The sequence below is a fragment of the Silurus meridionalis genome, chromosome 22 (assembly GCF_014805685.1).
Source record: "Silurus meridionalis isolate SWU-2019-XX chromosome 22, ASM1480568v1, whole genome shotgun sequence".
In the NCBI taxonomy this organism is placed as follows: Eukaryota; Metazoa; Chordata; class Actinopteri; order Siluriformes; family Siluridae; genus Silurus; species Silurus meridionalis.
The window spans coordinates 13,795,918-13,812,549 of NC_060905.1; the positions used below are offsets into that span (position 1 = coordinate 13,795,918).

Here is a 16,632-nt window from a genome sequence, read left to right on the forward strand (position 1 = left end):
GTTTATCTAGTGGCCTTACATTGGTGTTTGGTTAGAATACACCCTAGACTTGGATGTAGGAAGAAACCAGTTCTACCCACTCCATTGGTGAAGTCATATTCTCACATGGGTTTTCTTATCACTGCTATGCAGATGACACTCAACTAAACTTTTCTTTCCCTCCATCAGATACCACAACTTCTGCTCGGATATCAGCATGCTTGACAGACATATCTTCATGGATGAGTGCTCACAACTCAACTTAACTCAACCCCAGCAAAACAGAACTGCTGGTCATCTCAAGTGATTCATCTCCAGGTCAAGATCTCTAAATAACACTTCATGACTCTCTGCTCTCCCCTTCAGCCACTGCTCGTAACCTTGGGGTAACTATGGACAATGAACTGTCCTTCTTCCCACATGTTGCTAATGTTGCTCGTTCTTGTTGATTTCTTCTCTATAACATCCGAAGAATTCGACCATTTCTGTCCATACAGGCTGCCCAGGTGCTTGTTCAGTCTCTTGTCATTTCAAGACTTGACTACTGCAACTCTCTGCTGGCAGGTCATCCCCTATTCGTCCACTGCAAATGATCCAGAACGCAGCTGCACGACTTGTGTTCAATCAGCCCAAGTTCTCCCACACCACCCCACTGCTGTGCTCCCTTCACTGGCTTCCAGTAGCTGCACGTATCAGATTCAAAACACTGACGCTTGCCTACAAGGCCAAAAATGGACCAGCACCATCTTACCTCAGTGACCTCATCACATCTCGCACTGCACCATGCTGTCTGAGATCCTCCAGCACTGCTCGACTGGTACAACCTTCTCTCAGAATGAGAAAAACGTCAAGGCTCTTCTCTGTTCTGGCACCAAGGTGGAACTTCCCTTAGATGTCCATACAGCAGAGTCCCTGACTATCTTCAAGCGACGACTGAAGACCTACCTCTTCCTGAAATATTTAAATTAGCACTTTCCATGTTTGTAGAATTCAAGGGTTATATTTATATTAAGTTTGTAATCTTGTGTACCAGTGTAGATTTATTCATTACTAGAGACTCAAAGCACTTTTGTACGTCGCTCTGGAAAAGGGCGTCCGCTAAATGCCGCAAATGTAAATGTAAATGTAAATGTAAACCAGAGAACCCAGAGGAAAAACCACAGAGTAGAACATGTTCAGAACCTCCACACAAGCAGTAATTGAAGCACAGGATCAATGTTTTAACCCTTGAGCATTAAAACACAATTTATTCCAATTTTCAAAAAACACACAAAAAAAGAGATTTCCTGTAAACCCAAACGTTCAAGATATAATGGAGGTCTAAACTTTCTTGAGATTTGCTATGGAGAGAGGAGGCAACAAATAAATAAAGCTTATAGACACCAGTTGCATTTTATAGGGCAGAGAGACACCAGTGATCTTGCTGGCCACATTCGCTAAGCATTGCAGAGTCTTTGGACAGGAGGCAGTGCAGCCTCCGTACCACACAGTGATGCAGCTGTTGAGGATGCTTTTAATGGTGCCCCGGCAGAAGGAGCACATGATGGTCGTGCTTTCCTCAGTTTGCAGAGGTAGTATAGGCGTGACTGAACTTTCTTGGCCAGTGATTTGTGGTTCATCATCCAGGCGAGGTCCTCAGAAATATTGGTGCTGCTCACACTCTCCACTGCATCACCGTTAATGGTTAGTGGGGGGTGCTGTGGAGGTCCTCTTCTAAAGTCGATGACAGATTGAGAAAGAGATGTCTATAATATCTGACAAAAGTTCTTGTAAAAACTCACAAAAAAAAAGTTACTAAAAACAGCAGTTGTTGCCATGTGGATGCTGGAGTTGCTTTCTTCTCATGCATGTAGTTTTCTCCCACTTCCTGTAAACATCTGACTGACCCAAAGGTTGATAGAGAATTTTTATGTCAGAAGTGATTTAAATGATATTACAGTTTCACAGGACACAGGCCCATGGTGCAACTTTCTGAAACCAGTGTACCAATTACACATGTTTATGCACCATTGCAGTTGTTGAGACAGACGATATATATTTTTGAGGAAAGTGTATCTTGCCTGATCAGTATTCACCCTAACGTAGCCATAACCTGAAACCCATTAAATATCTGCCTAATATTGTGTAGGTCAATCTTGTACCACTAAAACATGAACATTGACTTCACAAGACCTCTGAAGGTGTGCTGTGGTATCGGGCACCAAGACGTTAGCAGCAGATCCTTTAAATTCTGTATGATTAGAGTTGGGACCTCCATGGAACAGATTAGTTTGTACAGTAAATCCCACAGATCCTCGATCAATTCGAGGTTTGGGGAATTTGGAGGCCAAATCAACCCCTTGAACTCTGTCATGTTCCTTAAACTTTTCCTAAACAATTTATGTGTAGCAGGGAACATTATTTTGCTGAAAGATGCCATTAGGGAATACTGAGCCATGAAGGCATTCAACTAAAATAGACATTTACAGCATTAGGCAGACGTCCTTATCAGAGTGACTTACAATTCTCTCACTCATACAACTGAGCAGTTGAAGGTTAAGGCTCTTGCTAAAGAGCCTTACAGTGGCAACACCAAAGCATTTTAACTCACAACCCTCTAATCAGAAGTCCAACAACTTACAGTGGGGCAAAAAAGTATTAAGTCAGCCACCAATTGTGCAAGTTCTCCCACTTAAAAAGATGAGAGGACTGTAATTATTTTTTTTATCATAGGTACACTTTAACTATGAGAGACAAAATGAGAAAAAAAAAAAAGTATTTATATGCAAATTATGGTAGAAAATAAGTATTTGGTCAATAACAAAAGTTCATCTCAATGCTTTGTTATATACCCTTTGTTGGCAATGACAGAGACCACGTTTTCTGTAAGTCTCCACAAGGTTTTTACACACTGTTGCTTGTAGTTTGGCCCATTCCTCTATGCAGATCTCCTCTAGAGCAGTGATGTTTTGGGGCTGTCGTTTGGCAACACGGATTTTCAACTCCCTTCAAAGATTTTCTATGGGGTTGAGATCTGGAGACTGGCTAGGCCACTCAAGGACCTTGAAATGCTTCTTACAAAGTCACTCCTTCGTTGCCTGGGCGGTGTGTTTGGGATCATTGACATGCTGAAAGACCCAGACACGTTTCATCTTCAATGCCCTTGCTGATGGAAGGAGGTTTTCACTTAAAATCTCACGATACATAGCCCCATTCATTCTTTCCTTTACACAGATCAGTCATCCTGGTCCCTTTGCAGAAAAACAGCCCCAAAGCATGATGTTTCCACCCCCATGCGTCACAGTATGTATGGTGTTCTTTGGATGCAACTCAGAATTCTTTCTTCTCCAAACACAACAAGTTGATCCCCAATTCTCTTCTGGATCATCCAAATGCTCTCTAGCAAACTTCAGACAGGCCTGGACATGTACAGGCTTAAGCAGGGGGACACGTCTGGCACTGCAGGATTTGAGTCCCTGGCGGCGTAGTGTGTTACTGATGGTAGTCTTTGTTACTTTGGTCTCAGCTCTCTGCAGGTCATTCACTAGGTCCCCCCGTGGGGTTCTGGGATTTTTTCTGGGGTGAGAACTTGCATGGAGCCCTAGATCGAGGGAGATTATCAGTGGTCTTGTATGTCTTCCATTTTCTAATAATTGCTCCCACAGTTGATTTCTCCACACCAAGCTGCTTACCTATTGCAGATTCAGTCTTCCCAGCCTGGTGCAGGTCTACAATTTTGTTTCTGGTGTCCTTTGACAGCTCTTTGGTCTTGGCCATAGTGGAGTTTGGAGTCTGACTGTTTCAGGTTGTGGACAGGTGTCTTTTATACTGATAACGAGTGGAGGACGGAGGAGCCTCTCAAGGAAGAAGTTACAGATCTGTGAGAGCCAGAAAGCTTGCTTTTTTGTAGGTGACCAAATACTTATTTTCCACCATAATTTGCAAAAAAATTCTTTCAAAATCAGACAATGTGATTTTCTGTTTTTTTTTTTTTTTTTTTCTCATTTTGTCTCTCATAGTTGAAGTGTACCTATGATGAAAATTACAGGCCTCTCTTATCTTTTGGGAGTGGGAGAACTTGCACAATTGGTGGCTGACTAAATACTTTTTTGCCCCACTCTAATTACTGAACTATCACTTCCCACTTGGTCTGTAAAAAATGTTATGTTGGTGGCACATCTCAAAGCAACATCCACATGAAAGCCAGGATCCAAGGTTTCCCAGCAAAATATTGTTCAGAGCATCACAGAGCCCCCACCAGATTGCCTTCCTCCCACAGAAACCCTAACCCTTCAATGGTTGTCCCTCTTTTGGTAAGTACTAACCACTGCATACAAGAAAACCACACAAGACCTGTTGTCTTGGAGACACATCAACTACAAGTACTAAATGTTCACTTGCTGCTTAATATCTCCCACCCCTATTAGTACCACTGAAACAAAATGTTATTCAGTTTACCAGTCAGTGGTTTCAATGTTATGGCTCATTTATGAACATCTTTATTTTGTGGCACATCTATTTCACTTTTGGCTCAGGTATTACTTTATGATGAACATCACACTTGCAGTCTTTATAAACAGAAACTAAGCAGCAATATGAATCAGTATGAATTATAATTCTGCTCACTAGCTTGCAGGTAATGTGCAGAGTTTCAACTGCTCTCTTCTTGGGTTTCTTCTGGGTTCTTCAATTTCCTCCCACCTCACAAAAACATGCAAGTAGGATACAATGCTATAATGAAATTGGGCCTAGGTGTTTGTGACTGTGTAAGCAGTGCCATGATGATGTAAACCTGTTATTCAGTTAAAGGTTATTGCCCATGACACTGAAGATTAAATACAGAATAAAGCACCCCAATAAAATAAATACCACTTTATTAAAATCTTTACATTTTGCTGTAATGTTTAATTGAGCTGGTATTAAAAAAAGTATTAAATGAACTTAATACAATCTGGTCCTATCTGAGGAAAGCATTCAGTAGCAAGAAATAGTAATAAACACAAAACCGAAACATGAAACTTATTTGCGGACTCAAAAACCATGCTATACAATCAATACAATATAAAAATGTAAATATAGAAGCGATTCACACACTGTTGGGATGTGTTTATTTCACGCCAATACTGACTGGCAGTGATCTGGGGCAACAGTGTTGCTGTTAGAATACAATAGTGTGAAAGAGGAACTAATGAATTTAAAACAGGTAGTATAAATGAATTCTGATAGAAATTTCAGAATGGGCAGTGAACGGGCCAAAATGAATAAAACATTATGTTCAAACGGTAGGTTTGTTGCTTGGATGAGTGTTATAGTGATGAGGATGTCCTGCTGAACTAATAAAAGCTGGAGTTCTGAGCATCTCAGTTTGGTGTCTGTAAAAAATAAATAAATAATAAAAATTTTTACATGCACTGCCTGTCCAAAAAAAATATATAAATCACCACCTGGATTTAACTAAGCAAATAGGTAAGAACCCATTTGATAATTACTGCATGGATGATTATGTTTCAGCTGGCAACATGTCCTTTAACCCTAACTGATGCAGCGAGTAGCTTCTCATTTCTTGTACCACCATGTCGGAAGACACGTCCAGTGGTTGTGGAAAAGATGGTAATCTGTTTCAAAGGGATGAAATTATTGGCATGAATCAAGCAAAGAAAACATCAACGGAGATTGTTGAAACTACTAAAATTGGGTTAAGAACTGTCTAATGCATTATTAAAAACTGGAAGGACATTGGGAAACTATCATCTTCGAGAAAGAAATGTGGTTGGGAAAAATTATCATGATCGGTGATCACTTAAAAGTTTGATGAAATCGAATCTTAAAAAAAAAAAAATCAACAGTAGAGCTCATGGCTGTTTAATAGTGAAAGTAAGAGCATTTCCATATGCACAATGTGAAGGGAACTCAAGGTATTGGGAATAAACAGCTGTGTAGCCTTAAGAGAAGCACTTATCAGTGATGTTAATCTGGAAAAAAAAAGCTTAAATTTGCTAGGGATCATCAAGATCGGACTCTGGAGCAATTAAAGGAGGTCATTTGGTCTGATGAGTCTAAATGTCCCTGTTCCAGAGTGATGGGTGCAATAGGGTAAGAAAAGAGGTGGATTAACTACTGTACAAGCCTATGGGGGCAGTGCTATGATCTGGGGCTGCTCCAGTTGGTCAGGTCTCGATTCAGCAATGTTATGACTAAAGAATGAGGTCAGCTGACTACCTGAATATATTGAATGACCAGGTTATTCTATAAATTATTTTTTTTCCCCTGATGCCACAGGCATATTTCAAGATGTCAATGCCACGATTCATAGAGTTTAAATTGTAAAAAAAATGGTTCAGGGAGCATGAGACATAATTTTCACACATGGATTGGCCACCACAGACTCCAGACCTCAACCGCATTGAGAATCTTTAAGATGTGCTGGAGAAGACTTTGCAACTCGGGACTGAAATAAATGTTGTGACTTTGCAGAAGCTTATCGAAACAAAGCCATGGAGAATGCGTTCCGTAATCAAAGCTAAAGACTTTAACTTTATTTGAATGAATGATTGTTTTTTTCTGGGAGAGCATAGCTTAAAAAAAAAAAAAAATTATGTCTACTCCATTACTTGTATTAATGCTCCTATTTAATGCAACATTCACACCTCATTTCTGTTGCTGAGGCTCATCATCTCAATGTTCATGGGGAGCATCTGGCTGCGGAAAAAGAGGCTCTCAGTCTTCTCGATGACCTGCTGGTACGGAGACACAGCATTGTTGCCCATCACCACATGCCCCTGCACAAACCAACAACACAAACAAAACTCATTATGTAGACATATTAGATAATAATGAGGTTTTTAGGAAGTTGAAGTAAGTTTACTTGAAGTATAGTCGTATTTTTTTTGTTTAGAGAGGCAATTCAAGAAGGGGAGAAAAACATTATGTTTAGGGCATTCAGGAAGTAAACATAAATATGCTGAGAATATTAAGTTAAAAGTAAAAGAATTGAAAACCTATACACAGAATGAAACCTGGAGGATATAAAACAGACACTGTGCCCTGTCAAAATTTAGCCTTTCATTTTTTTAACTGGACACAATAATATAAATTCAAAATGAGAATTTCTATACAAACAGATTGTAATGAAGATACATTCTCTATCACTGAGTTTCTGTCAGAACATTTTAAATGCTAACATTATGACAAATTTTATATACATTATATGGACAAACATATTGGGACACTAGACCTTACCCAAACTCAAAGTTGGAAAGACCACAAAGTTGGAAAGACACAATTGTATAGGATGTCTTTGGTGGCAGTAGTATTACATTTTCTTTTTCACTTAAACTAGGAGACCCAAATCTGTTACAACATGAGAATGCCCCTGTGCATGAAGCCAAATCTGTGAAGATATTCTTTTACATGGGTTGGAGTGTAAATGGAATATATAAAAAAAAAACAAAAAAAAAACTTGAATTTTATGGTCAGGTGTCCACAATGGAGGTCCATTATGGACCTCATAGTGTATATATATATATATATATATATATATATATATATATATATATATATATATATATATATATATATATATAAACACACACACACACACACACGTGCATGCATATACATACAATTTTTTTTGTTAATATCCTTCAAACTTTTTTCTTCCCTTTCCGTTCACTTACATGAATCTATAAGACCTTTTTTTCTACCCATCATGAACAACATCTAATCACACATTATGCTTCCCAGAAGAGGCATAAAAGAATAAAATCTGCTGATAAAATCTAACGGCTCGCCAGCCACTTTATTGGTCTCGCTGGACGGCACAGCCCTGCAGACTGAACTAATGGAAAGTGAAGCAGCAGGCCTCCGGGCTTCCTTACTAGTTTGGGGTCGATTTTAGCGTCCAGCCTCGCGTTGCGAATTAGGTTTACTATCCATCGCTCGGCCTCCTCGGGGGTCATGTTCAGCTTATCTGCCAGCATGCTGCAGATGGGCTGGAAGAGCAGAGTGATGAAAAAGCAGAAGAAATGTAATAAACATTTTTTTTTATCACAAATTATTTTAAGTCAATGCTCGTCATGCCTACTCTTAATCAACAGTTATTAAACCACATCTCTGAGGAATAACGTCTCATTAACCGTCTACATTACATATATAACCAAGTATAAATAAAAAACAGGCTGCGAATGAAAACAAAAATATTTGTATAAAATCCTATATAAAGTGCCATCCACGCCTTCACACACATACACAAAAGACGGCTAAATCATTAGTTTTTGTTCTGCCTCGATCTTTATCGCTCCCTAAAATACACTCTGCTGTGATTTGTATCCGCTCTCCTGAGGCTTTGGCTGAAATCCCAATGATCCTGGCAGAAGAGTGCACATTCACACCAAGCTAACCCCGGTTTACAGCGCTAAGAGGATTAGTGCACTGCGCTTTAGAGCCTGTACCTGAAGCTGATGCACTGATGGATCCGACAAAATGTCTCGAAGATGAACAGGTGAGCGTTCTTAATAAAAACCTTCAGACACGCCACCAGGAAAAAGTCGTTCACTAGGACCTGAAAACAAACCCAATAGATATAGAACACAACATATTACATTACTATAAGCACTGAACTGCAACAGGACGCAGACAAAAGCAGTTACGTGACAACACTAGATGCATTCAAATATAAACTATTTTTGTTATGAATATTCTTTTAACAGTTAAGTAAAACTGCATATGAAATAATACAGCAATATCACATCACAGCATTTTCTTAAAAAATAAGTGTCTGCAAAGAAATTCATACAACTGCTACTAATGCCCCATAAGCAGTCAATGTACAAAGGTTTGTGGACACCTGATCATAATTTAGTCTCCATTTTCTATTATAATAAGCTCCACTCTCTTGGGAAGATGTTCCACAAGATTTTGGTTTAAAGTCAGAGCTTTACATTAGGCCACTCAATCTTTTACTCCAACCCATTAAACCGTGTTTTATTAAAGCTGGCTTTGTGCACAGGGGCATTGCTATATGGAAACAGGTTCAGGTCTCCCAGCTCAAGAAGGGAATCTGAATGCTACCGCATCCAAGGACATCCAATACAATGTGTGCCTCTTACTTTGTGGTAACACTTTGGGGAAGAACCACATATGGCTGTAAAAGTCAGGTATCCCGATACTTTTGTCCATTAAGTGTAGCATGTACTTTACAGTGCAATATTTTTTTCCTCAGAAAAAGATTCAATTGCATACCAGAACATGGGTGTAACCTAAAATCAAAGGCCATGTGAATTGAATGCAATTTATTATATTCTTTTATTGACTATTTTTATTTTTAAAAAAAGTTCTACAGACAAACTGAAGAAAAAAATAAACATCTAAAATCATGATCATGTATAAATGATTAGGTATGTAGAAAGATGTGTTCTTCAAATATCCCACTTATTTATTAAGCCTTCAGATGTAACTTGGACAACTACCAAGTTTACAATAGTAGAGAGAATAATCTGTATAGATAATAATAGTAACAATTTGTGTTCTATTTGCAGTAGTACATTCTGAACATTGTGCAGAGTTGAAAAGATGAAAGTTGGAGAAATAGCAGAGTGCAATCATCAACATCTTCAGTATCTAACTGTTTTGTATCTGTATCTCAGTGCAGTTCCTGTGAGCTAAGTGATTACTCGGTGTTGCATAATCGGACTAATGAAGACTAATTGTTCTCTTTCTAATCAAGGCCATGTCACAGGAGTCTAATTATCTCAAATATGGAGAGAAAATTATCTCAAATATGGAGAGGAAAAAAAACGGCTAATATTAATGTCTTCAGTAACTAATTAGTGATCCTATCCGATCTGATGGGTGCTATGATGAATAATATAAAAAGAAATTGTGTGCCATAGTCTCATTATTACTCTGTATGACCAACTCTGAAATTATTATTATTCTATTAAATATGCGTATACGGAAATAATTTATTAGTAATATGCTTTTCATTATTCTTGTGAGAAGATAACTAATAGTGTGACACACTCACAAGTCACAGGAGGACTGTTAGTGCAATTACAATGAATTTAAAAAGGCTGGGGAAAAGCTCTGGTAAGCTACTTTTGAAATTGCAGGGCTGTGTCCCAAAAAACATTTTTTGCCCCAAACAGGATGCCTAAATGACACAATAAAAAGACAAGTTTTTATACAAACATATTATTCTAGATATGAGACTGTGGTCAGGGACGTGGTCAGTATTCGTGACTCTGAAAATAAAATGGCTTGCTGTAATATAATACGAGTTCATAACACAATTTTGTCTAATTGAAATGAAATATGTCATATAACTCATACTACACGTGAGCTGAAGAGTTCTGTAGCTAAAACTACAGTTGTTTCTCTATTTATCAAATCTCCTGGTCCCACACGGTCGTTTTTTTTATTTTGGCACATAACTATTAACTATTTTGTCTTGCGAATGGTCGGAATGGTAGCAAATGATCGTGTATATTTAACTCCCCTATTTCGACGTAATAGGACACTTCAACCAATAAACAAGCAGAGAAACTATGCATAAGCTACGCTACAGTACTGTACTACCGTACTCAGTATAAATGTGATATTTCTACAAATGTATAAAATGTATTTTGCAATATTCTTGCAAATGTGTTCTGTGTGTTTAAAGTGTAAGGAAGGATGATTTATGGGTTAAAAAAACAATTTTGGGGGTTGGCGTCCATTTATCGCGGAAATTTGTTTTTCTTTGAAATTTGTGTTGCTTTTGGCACGTAACTACCGTGATAGACTGTAATATTAGAGAAAGATAGTACAAAAAAAAGAGGAAAAAAAAAAAAAAGAAGGGAGGGGATATGGAGCAATCGAGAAAAGAGAAAAGAAAAGATTGAGGAAAGAGATTGAGAAAGAGAGATAGTTAAGAGATGGACAAAGAATAAGAAAGATGGAGAGATTGAGAACAGAGAAAGAAAGAAAGAAAGAAAGAAAGAAAGAAAGAAAGAAAGAAAGAAAGAAAGAAAGAAAGAAAGAAAGAAAGAAAGAAATTGAGATTGAGATTGAGAAGAAGAAGTGAGAGCTCAAAACAGAAAGAGAAAGATTGAGAGTAGAGAAAGAGAGAGATGGAACAAGGGAGCTGGAAAAAAGAAAAGGAGAAATGTGGAGCCTAAAGCTGGTGCATGATGATGTATAAAGTAACTCTGCTTGGCTTGTTAGTGCTCACTGACATAACAAGCACAAGAACAACCCAGGAGCCACTATCAGCAGGTATTTGAAAAGCATTGTGGGTAACATGGGTAAAACAGCATTCTCAGGTTCTCAACATAGTGCTAAAAGTAATTTTGTCAAATAAAGATTAAATGGTGTTCACTGTCACGAGAATTTAGTAAAATAACTAGTGCTACTAGTGCAAATATTTTGTGTGAATGTTTTCATTTCCTTTGATGAAAAACTGAAATGTCAGCGCTGTGTTGTTCAGAGGAAAAGCTTGGAGGTCTATGTTCTGACAGCAGTTGGAGTAGAAGCAGTAAATTACACAGGCAGGGATATGTAGCGGATAAATGGACCTTAAGCTCAATGCAACAGGGTGTATTAGACGCTTAAGTCAATATTTTTCTCCAAATACAAGATGACAAATCTGGCCATTGAAAATATTCCTCACACACACACACACACACACACACACACACACACACACACACACACACACACACACACACAGTAGGTATTGAGCCTTACCGACTCTTCCGGGTTTTTTCTGAGCGCTGTCAAAGTCAAAGTTAACATACAGGCATTCCACAAACTCAGTGATATGATCCTTGTGTGTGTAAGACTTCTGAGGCTATAAAGAAAAAAAAAAACAGAACTTAGCATTATCCCTCCAGTAATGTGACAGCTGGCATCAACTCTTCAGCAATAGAGGCAAGCAGCTCATCAGGAACTACTTTCACTCACAGAAAATGGAGCAAACGCAAGAAATCGCACAAGAAAAAAAAGAGAACAAAAAGCTCCATGAGTGCTTATGATGCTCAAGAGTTCCATCTTCCACTCTAATGCATGTCAAATATATCTTCATGGTCTTGTGCACAGGGGAACAGGTTTGGGTCTCCTAGTTCAAATGAAGGGAAAATTCCATGACACCACCTCCATTGATATCCTATACAAGTGTGTGCCTCCAACATTGTGGTACCAGTTTAAAAAAGAACCACATATGGCGAAAAAGTCAGGCATCCCAATACTTCTGTCCATATAGTGTATCCTTAAGAAGGAATCAGGGATGAAAAGAGTTTCAAATCACATACTGATGTATGCACATGCCAGTTTAAAAGCTTTAAAATGTGTACATTTGTGTGTAAACAGTACGAATTAACACAAAAAAAAGGAGTAAATTTAATAATTAGATAAACTACATGAACTGGTAGAGCAGAATCAGCTGGATCATTGGGGCTGGGATTCTTTAAATACTATAAATGATTCATTTACTAGCAGAGTCATTGAGAATTGTACATCACCCAAATATCTAATATCTTCTAAGAATAGATGGGTTGACAAAAAACAAACTAAACTCCCTAACTGTAGACTCAAGTGGGTATAGTATGCATGCTTAGCACCTATCTGCACATTTATACACATTTATCTACCTACAGAAGTAGCCAGAAGACCAGCACAAATACTAGCTAGATGTACTCTTTAAATTAAACCAAACTGCTAATATTGGATCTACGCTTGTTATCTAGTCATGCTAAAATGCATCACTGACTGCCACATTCCTGCATTTCAAACAACATTTACTCTCATACGGGTTCTCAGCACAATGCTACTGAACTCACTGAGGCTGATACAGGAACAGATCGATGATGTTGTCTCGACCTTCTGGGTGATTGAAGAAAACAAACAGAGACCAGTGAATGAGCCACGTCCTCTGTTCCAGGGACTGGAGGGGCGAACTGACTGACTGCAACGAGAGAGAAGACAAGAGCATGCACATTGAACACACTGAAGCTCTCTTGAATACGGAAGGTTTTTTAAGGTAATCACATTGTAACAGAAGAATAAAGCATAAAGCACAGCTAATATACTGCTGAAACACAGATTTATAGCATACAGTTTATTATAACATACAGGCCAATTTAGTAAAGTATGGAAATAATGCAACAATTAAATATATCAAGATTATTTATTATTAAGTTAGTTAACACAGGTTTAAATATTAATTGACCATTTATTAAATTGATTGTTTACCCAGACTCTGTCTAAAAATACAATCTATGAACAAATGTTTGTGGACACCTGACCTGGTGTGTGTTATTTAAACATCTCATTTCACATTTAGTTTCATTATAAACAAATAGTCTTAACGGCATTTGTCTAGAAACCACTGAACCAAAACAAGCGCTTGATATTCCTAATGTTGTAAATAAAGTAAATGCATAAAAGCTACCCAGTGCTCAAGGTGGAGACAAGCAGCCAATTAAAATGCACAAACTTAGTTTTTCTGTAAGTAGTAAAATCAAACATTCAAAATCTGTATTAATTTCCTGCCAATGTCACATTGGTAATATTCCTCCACCAGAACGTTTGCAACATTATGTAATAAACAAGACAGCTGTAAAAAATAGACACCTGTTTCACCAGCAGCTTTTTTTTAATGTAATTCTGTAATAAAACATTGTAGTTCACTCGCAGAGTGTACAGTTTTATAACCGTATTTTATGCAATTGCAGCATTACTGTCCTGCATGTTACATTATTTACCAAGATATCACATAATGCAGCCCTACCATAAAGAACTCTGGCCGGAAACAGCAAACACACAGATGAAACACTTAATAAATGTTTACAGACTGACATTGTTGTCTATGGTCTCTCTGAGGCGGGTCAGGTCCTCCATGGCTGCCTTCCAGTTCTGCATGAGGATCTCAGATGCCAGTTTTCCCAACAAAGAGCTCAGAGCATTCCGGTCTGTGGAAGGAACCTGACACATGAAGACAAAACTAAGAAGGGAGTTCATTTATATATGGCAAAACAAAGAAAATATATCAATTCTTCCATCCATCAGTGAGCTAAAGACAAAGCATCAAAAGACAAATGAATACTAGTCCAAGGAGTCTTTATGTTTCTCAAAAATCATTTTCTTCACTTTTGAGCTCATTATTTTAATGCATAAATGTATATGGATGAAAATGGTGCCAAAATGTAAAAAAAATGCAATGATGTACAGTATTTGGAGGTATAGAAATACAGTGTTTATTAGTATACAGTGTTTAGTTTTAATTTTGATTGGAACCGATGGAAATGTGATGGTCTTTGATTGGAACTGATGGAAACGTGATGGTCTTTTATTGCAACCGATGGAAACCCGATGCTTTTTGAATGGAAGAGTTGAAAATCCGATTGTTTTTTTATTGAAATACATAAAAATCTGATTGTATTTTTATTAGAATATATGGAAATGTGATGCATTTTTTATTGGACTAGATGGAAATCAGATTTTTTTTGTAATGACAATGAATTATTTTTTATAATTAATGAATATTTCTTGGTTTTGATTAATATAGATGAATACAATTCTTTTTTATACAATGCAAGCAACAGTTACAAAAGATTGAAAGCATGAGTGCCTGAGTGAATGTGTGTGTGTGTTAGAAGAAAAGAAAAAACAAACAAAACAAACACTCAAATATGATAGATGAAGGATTCTCAAAAGAGGTTCCCAACTCTAGTTCTGGACCCCCTCTACATTTAGGGGTATTTGATTCCTGCCTTTATTTAAAAAGACTTAAATTCATCTCGTCTATACAACAGAAAACAATTGAGAGCCTTGCTAGACGACCCCGCAGTGGAAGCTCAGAAACGCAAATATTTCAACTGACAACCACTTGAGCTACCACTTGCCCTCTAGAGAACTTCCTATAAAATGAAATTTCAACAAACTAGCTAACTGAATATTTATTAATTACGATTTCGCTGGTGTGAGTGCAACATAAGCAGTCAGTCACATGCCCACCCAATAGATTGCATTTGCCTGGTGGTCTCTGGATCTTCTAACATCTTGACGATAGGTTCGATTTCTGACTGTAGTTGTCTCAGCTGGGCCATGACCACAGCTGTCTTCTCTCTAAATGCTACATGGACAAAAAAACGAACAAGAAAACAGAGCATCAAACCTATAGCTACACCAATATGAGTATTTTTGTAGAGCAGTTTGCAATTGTTTCTAATAAATTAGACTGAACTAGAAGTTAAAATATATCTGCATTAGTTCAACAGAGTCTTGTTTTGTATCTATTTATTTATTTTTAAATATAGCAACAACAAAAAAAGAGAAATCAATGAAAGTTTAGTTTTATTATAATAATTGGTATAATTAATTATTTATTTTACAGTGAAGTTTAAGCACCGCTGAAGTAGAGTGTTGGTGTAACATGCAACATGAGTGTTTCACTTCATCTATATACTAAGAACTTGGTTGTCATCAGGGTTGGAGGACACACAGTGTAAGCAATCCATAAGCATTCATCTTCGAGGAAATTGCTTATTTTTTACTTGACTTAAGGTTTCAGTTTAAATAAAAGCTGGCCACACTAACTGTGTAAAATCCCTCTATCTGTGTCTGGATAGAGCTTTGCTTGTAAACATTGCTAGACAATGGTATTGTCTAAATTGACTGTAGTAAATAAAGTAATGGTTTCAAATATTGTTAGAAATCCTGTTAGAATTGGAATTTGTATACTAAATAACACTACATTACACGTTCGTACCAAAAATAAACACTTTTGGAACACTCCGGGTCCAAACCACCAAGCAAATTAATGGACCCGGGTTGTTGCGTAAAATATAATATTATACGATGTGCAGATACTTGCACAAACATATATGATATGATGTGATATATGGTGTATTATCATACAATATTATAGGATACAAATGATACAATATGATCTGATGTGATATGATTACATTATGATACGATTGATACAATATGATCTGATTGATAAATGATGTGATTAATACAATATTATGAGAAATGAGTGATACATGTTGTGATTGATTCAATAGGATGTGATATATGATGTGCTTTAATGTGATAAATATGATGTGAGATGTCATGATAATATATTCAAACACTGTCCAACAGCTGTGACATTAGGAATAATTACAGTGTTCGAGTTGATGGTGGGGGCTGAGGGGATCCGGGACTTCCCATAAGGCATTAGGGACCCTAGGGGACCTTAAACTTTAAAACAAGCCCTGTTAGTAGGTACAATGCATACAGTAATATATACAGTAAAACACAGCAGCAGATTGCTGTAATTAAAATTATCAGTAGATTCCAGATGAAATTGTTTATCGACATATTACAATTGATATGATTGTGGTTTTCCAGCACTATAAAAAAAGAAAAGAGGGCAAAGTTTTTCAGCTGTAGGTTTGGAGAAACAAACTGTCTGGATACCAAAAGTGTGTAAAGTTTTTATTCATGCTAAGGGAAGATTTTTCAATGAAAATGAAGTCTAACATTTCATTACATTACCTAGTTGTTCATGTCCTGCTTAACAAGACGATGCAAATTTGTGTATCTTTTATTAGAGCAGTTAAAATTTGGTGCTTTCAGTAAAATTCTCTTATACTGATCACTGGATGTTTAACATGGCTGCTAATAGCAAAGAACTCTGATGGTTTGATGAAT

At 37.3% G+C, this 16,632-nt stretch overlaps 1 protein-coding gene across 1 annotated transcript; it reads right to left on the bottom strand.

Moving 5' to 3' along the window:
• Positions 1-4,815: 4,815 nt before the first annotated feature.
• Positions 4,816-16,156, bottom strand: eif3eb (eukaryotic translation initiation factor 3, subunit E, b). Its single transcript, XM_046835426.1, has 10 exons — positions 16,069-16,156; positions 14,968-15,067; positions 13,792-13,936; positions 12,774-12,898; positions 12,704-12,713; positions 11,678-11,785; positions 8,409-8,518; positions 7,836-7,938; positions 6,606-6,737; positions 4,816-5,330 (listed from the first exon to the last, which is right to left on the bottom strand). Exons 1-10 carry the CDS (start codon positions 16,154-16,156, stop codon positions 5,319-5,321), a joined length of 933 nt encoding a protein of 310 aa, XP_046691382.1. The 3' UTR covers positions 4,816-5,318.
• Positions 16,157-16,632: the final 476 nt, after the last annotated feature.

Coding starts and splice junctions, on each gene's coding strand:
- eif3eb (XM_046835426.1), bottom strand. CDS start 16,156: ATGCCTTATGGGAAGTCCCGGATCCCCTCAGCCCCCACCATCAACTCG. Junction 12,899..13,791: donor GAGAGACCATAGACAACAAT/GTCAGTCTGTAA, acceptor CTCTCGTTGCAG/TCAGTCAGTTCGCCCCTCCA. Junction 7,939..8,408: donor CATCAGTGCATCAGCTTCAG/GTACAGGCTCTA, acceptor GCCCATCTGCAG/CATGCTGGCAGATAAGCTGA.